Here is a 5,677-nt window from a genome sequence, read left to right as displayed (position 1 = left end):
TGCTCTGTGCATGACAGGGGGCGGCGCCCCAACTCCCCAATCAGCCCTGCTCTGAGCCGGACCAGGGGCTGCACCTAGGGATTGGGCCTGCCCTCTGCCACCCAGGAGCAGGCCTAAGCCAGCAGGTCGTTATCTCCTGAGGGGTCCCAGACTGCGAGAGGGCATAGGCCGGGCTGAGGGACCCCCCCGAGTGCACAAATTTTTGTGCACCGGGCCTCTAGTATATATATAAGTTACTCCTTATTCAGACTTACATTTAGCCATAAGAACTTTCTTAAAGTGAGATTTCTCTAGTTAAGCTCAAGTAACATACAGCTGGTTTTGAAAGCAAAACAATTTATGCAGTTTCTTAAATGTAAATTACCTGTGTGAGAAATATGCTAATATTAACTGTTCCAATGGTGTGATCATCTTTTTAACTTTCTCATAAGAACTTTCTTAAAGTGAGATTTCTCTAGTTAAGCTCAAGTAACATACAGCTGGTTTTGAAAGCAAAGCAATTTATGCAGTTTCTTAAATGTAAATTACCTGTGTGAGAAATATGCTAATATTAACTGTTCCAATGGTGTGATCATCTTCTATTTAACTTTCAGGAGAATCCTCATTGACACTGGAGAACCAGCAATTCCAGAATATATCATCTGTTTAAAGCAAGCTCTGAACGAATTTAACACAGCAATCCAGGAAATCATTGTGACTCACTGGCATCGTGATCATACTGGAGGCATAGGAGATATTTGTAAAAACATTGATAATGGTAAGCAGAATATACACATTAAGCTCATGAGAAAACCTATGTTTTCAGAATAATTTGTTTCCATTACAGAGCTAAGTAAGCTAATAAACAATTTACTGAATACCTTATATTTAAATGGTACTTTTATACATTAATATAACTTGAATACTGTGACTATTTTTAACAAAGGAAAAAAGTAGAAATCCTATTTTCTTTTTCAAATCTCTTCTCCCTCTTATTTTTCCCCTTTGCCCAGTGATCATCAGTTTTAATTTAGTCTGTGTGACAGTTGCTACTTCAGATTTCATACTGTTGTTGACTATTTACTGTGTGCCAGGCACTGTTGAGGTAGTTGCTGTTATTGTCCACATTCTAAACATGATCTCAGGTCTTCCATAACTTTCAGTTATCTGTATACTGTATAATACTGATGAAAGATCTTTGTTCTTGAAATTTATTCAGTATTAACACTTTACCATCTCTCTCCTTATTCCCTCATCCCACCATCATAAACATAGATTCATTCATTCATTTCTTTAACAAATATTCAAGTTGCTGCTATGTCCAAGCACTGTTTTTGGCACAAAGGATGTAGCAGTGATTAAAACAATGACTCCACTTTCATTGGGCTTCATTCTAGTAGGGAAGGTAAATGGTAAGTAAGTAATAGATCAGATGGTGATAGGTGCTATGAAGAAAACTAAACTAAGTGAAGAAAAGAGGGAAAGAGAATAAAGTGGAAGAGAGCAGTGGCTATTATATTAGGGTGGACAGGGAGAGAGAGTAAGCTATATATGTATCAGAGCTGGGCATACCAGGCAAAGGGCATTGCAGGAGCAGATACTAGAATGGGGGTGTGCTGGCCATGTTCAAGGCAGATAAAGGACAAGGAGGTAATGAATGTTCATTCACAACTAAATATTTTTAAGCATCTTCTTTTTAGGCCTTAAGACTGCAATTGGGATGGAAAGATATTCTCAGCTACACCAGCCAATATCACCAGGCTGCTCATTATAAGAAACTGTCTAACCTAACTTTCTTACCCTCTTCCCTCCTTTATTCCAATCCAGGGGAACTGTATGCCACAGGAAACCATTCTCTCCCACTCTGACTTTTCCTCACTCTTCTTTCTCTTGTCTATCTACCCATAAAATTTTGTCAATTAAAAAACTATGCTGAGGATCCTTAATTAGCTTTGGTCAACTCTTAGCATGAGGGTCAATTTGAAAAATTAAAATGTTTATGGCCTGCTTTTTTTCCTTCACAAGTCAATTTTACTGAGCTTGAATTTACATACATAAAATGTACCTGTTTTTTAAGTGTGTAGTTTATCAAAAGCTATGTGACCAATCCCATCAAGGTAAAGAACACTTACCCAGAAAGAGGTCCCTTTCTTACCCTACAGAGGCCCCCTGCCGTGATTCCCCTCCACCTCCAGCACCCACTCATCTACTTTATTTCACTGTGGCTTAGTTTTGCCTGTCTGCAGTGTCACATAATGAACGCATGCAGGATCACTCTCTGGCTTCTTTCACGCAGCATCACATCTCTGAGATTCACCCATGTTTCACGTATCAGTAGTTTGTTCCTTTTTATTGCCAAATAGTAATCGATGGTAGGAATACACTACAATTTATTTATCCATTCACCTGTTAATGGACATTTGACTTAACTTTCTCTAAGTTAAAAATTGAAATAGTTTTGGGTTCCTTTAAAATAATGAATTTTTACATAAAAGATTACCTATGAAATTAAAGAAAATCAAGGAGAAATTTGATACTGCTTTATAGCCACTAAACTTTTAATGCTTTATTTGAAAAGTGGCTTGATGTCTTTCATTCTGAACTTTATTGAAGCTAGACCAGCTGCAATGTAGACTTTGAGTTACTCAGCCCTGAAAATGTACAGAGGTACCTTTCAGAATCTTCCCCCAAAAGTCCCTTGTATTTCTTCATTCCCTAAATCCTTAACCATTACCATTCTTGTTCATTTTGTTTTATTATCATTTCCTTCGTTCTACATTGTTTTACTGTTGTTGTTTTTTAATTGTTAGTATGGCTCCTTTACATTGCTAACAATCTATATTTTTTTACAGGCCACACCAAAATTATGAATGCCGTTTATAATATTTCTGTAGGAAGATAGAGTAATTCTGAAGCAACCTGCTTACAAATTTTTTAAATAAAATCAGTGTTTCATTTCGGAACTCGTGGCTTACAGGGAGCCAGAAGTTTACTAGATGTGAGAACTATATAGACCCAAGCTGCTTGAGTGTTTTGTTTTGGGTTTGTTTTTGAGTAAATCTTATAAAATATATTTTGTTATCTATTTTTGCAGCTGAAGTTGGGTCATTGCCATTTATTTCACATTCAAGTCCTAGAGTCAGATGTTTGCTTCTATGCTATTCAATTAGAATGTGTTTCTATTAGAAAGTATTACACGTAAATAATATCACATGTTTGTATCTGCTTAAATATTTAGCCTTAGTGATGATGTTATAATTCATTATTCAGAACTTAGCAAATGACTGTTAAAATAATTATGTAAGTAGTTGCCAGGGGCTGGAAAGAGAGAATAGAGAGTGACTACCATTACGTATGAGGTGTCTATGAGGGGTTTTGAAAATGTCCTAAAATTAGATGGTGGTGGTTGAACAATTCTTTGAATAGACTAAAAAAAAACACTGAATTTTATGCTTTAAAAGGGGGAATTTTATTGTATGTGAATTATATCTCAATAAGCTTTGACTAAAAATAATAATTCTTACTATACTAGAGGCCCAGTGCACAAAATTCTTGCACTCTGGGGGAGTCTCTCAGCCTGGCCTGTGCCCTCTTGCAGTCTGGCAGCCCTTGGGGGATTTCCAGCTGCCGGACCTAAGCCAGCAGTCGGATATCCTTAGCGCTGCCGCAGAGACGGGAGAGGCTCCCGCCATCGCCACTGCTCTCACCAGCTGTGAGCCCAGCTTCTGGCTGAGGGGGAGCACACTGACCACCAGGGGGAAGCTCCTGCGTTGAGCTTTTGCCCTCTGGTGGTCAGTGCACATCATAGCAACCAGTCATTCTGCATCAGGCTGAAACGAGCTCTCCAACATATCCTGAGGGGTCCCCGATTGCAAGAAGGTGCAGGCCAGGCCGAGGGACCCCAGCGGTGCATGATCGGGGCCAGGGAGGGATGCAGAAGGTAGGCCAGCCAGGGAGGGAATGTGGTAGGGATCCAGGATGTGTCTGGCCCTCTTGCTCAGTCCCGATCAGCCAGACCCCAGTAGCAAGCTAACCTACTGGTTGAGCGTCTGCCCCTGGTGGTCAGTGTACATCATAGCGACCAGTCAACTGTCTGCCCCCTGGTGGTCAGTGCACGTCATAGCAAGCAGTTGAGCAACCTTAGGATATCATCAGACACTTAGCATATTAGGCTTTTATTATATAGGATGATTGCTTTCAGCATACCCTTCTACATCCTGTCTGTATAGATTGCTATTGAGAATAGGATGTATGCTTTTATATTTACATATAATTTTTAAAGCTGACACAGCATTATTTTATAGTATGGCATGTGTTTTGTAATTTTGAGTTTTTTTGGAAATATTGTCTGTCAAAGGTCTCATAACTAGAAATATACATCCACTTCTTTACTACAAAACAAAATTATACAGATTAAAAATAAAAACAAACCAAAAAAACCTCACCATATCACTCTATAATGGAGACAGTTCCCAGAATAGCATATTATTTCTTGCTTCAGCCTCAAAGATACAAAATAATGGAGTCTGAGGCTAGAGAGAGAAAATCCAGTTGCTGTTGGGTTATTTTATTTTTATTATATTGCGGTTTTCTATCTTCTTTATCCTTCATACTTACCCAGATTTCTATGCGTTGTCAGTTTTTCTCTGGATGTCTTTTCTCCCTCTGCATTTCCATTGGTAACACCCTGGCGCTAATATTACCTTCCAGCTGGGTTATTACAGTCATCCCCTCCTGGTCTTTTGATCTCTCCCCCTCCAGGCTCCCCACCTGCAGCTGCCATATTGATCACTACAGCTGCCATATTGATCGACCTGTTAACACTAAAGTGCATACATGGGCCACATACAGCAAAGTATAAATTCCTCTATTCTGTGAAAGGCAATTTAGGGCCCTCCAGGATCTGAGCTCACTTTACTAATCCTACTTATCTTTACTCTTCCCAGCCAGTATTTTGTGTTAGACAAATTGGTAGTGTTCTGCTGTTGCCCGTATGCCATGTTCATTCTCATTTCTATGGCTTTACTAATGCTGTTCCCTTTACCTGTCTGAACCTTTTTCTCATCCTGCTCATCCTGTAAGCCACACCTCAAGTTTTATATTTATGAATCCTTTCCTAATTGTTTCTCCTTTCTCCAACCTCATTTTGCTTTAATTAGCTGAATTGTCCATTTAGTATTCATTAAATGGTACTGAGTATAGTTGTTTAATTCTTTCCTGTTTGTAAGTTTTAGTGCCCCAACTATGAGAGCTTTTAAGCACTTTGATGTCATGGCGCTTACATTCATATTACTGGTTAAATAACTGGCAATCAGCTATTGATTGGCTAATTAATTAATTGATTTTCTTTGCATTGATGACAGGTAGTATGGGTTAAATTTGTTTTAATGTTTTAATATCTTAGCCCTGAGTTTGGGGCTTCCTCTAAGCATTCCTAGAAAGAGCTTTATATTATCACTAGAGGCCCAGTGCACAAAAATTTGTGCACTCGGGGGGGGGGGTCCCTCAGCCCATCCTGTGCCCTCTCACAGTCTGGGACCCCTCAGGAGATAATGACCTGCTGGCTTAGGCCCGCTCCCGAGTGGCAGAGGGCAGGCCCAATCCCTAGGTGCAGCCCCTGGTCGGGCTCAGAGCAGGGCCGATTGGGGAGTTGGGGCGCTGCCCCCTGTCATGCACAGAGCAGGGCGGATCGGGAGGT

The 5,677-nt window shown here is 40.0% G+C and overlaps 1 protein-coding gene across 2 annotated transcripts in view; it reads left to right on the top strand.

The window, feature by feature from the left end:
- The window catches only part of LACTB2 (lactamase, beta 2), a 33,036-nt gene that overhangs the window by 9,939 nt on the left and 17,420 nt on the right, over window positions 1–5,677 (top strand). For both annotated transcript variants that reach the window (XR_001362159.1, XM_005866359.2), the window contains exon 2: window positions 594–757. Coding sequence is in view for 1 of the 2 variants with exons in the window: in XM_005866359.2 (XP_005866421.1) it covers window positions 594–757 (164 nt within the window). In the remaining variant the exon portion in view is untranslated. The remainder of the gene's footprint in view (window positions 1–593; window positions 758–5,677) is intronic.

This window comes from Myotis brandtii, unplaced genomic scaffold (assembly GCF_000412655.1).
Source record: "Myotis brandtii unplaced genomic scaffold, ASM41265v1 scaffold23, whole genome shotgun sequence".
NCBI classification, from domain to species: domain Eukaryota; kingdom Metazoa; phylum Chordata; class Mammalia; order Chiroptera; family Vespertilionidae; genus Myotis; species Myotis brandtii.
This window is presented reverse-complemented; position numbering and strand designations above follow the sequence as displayed.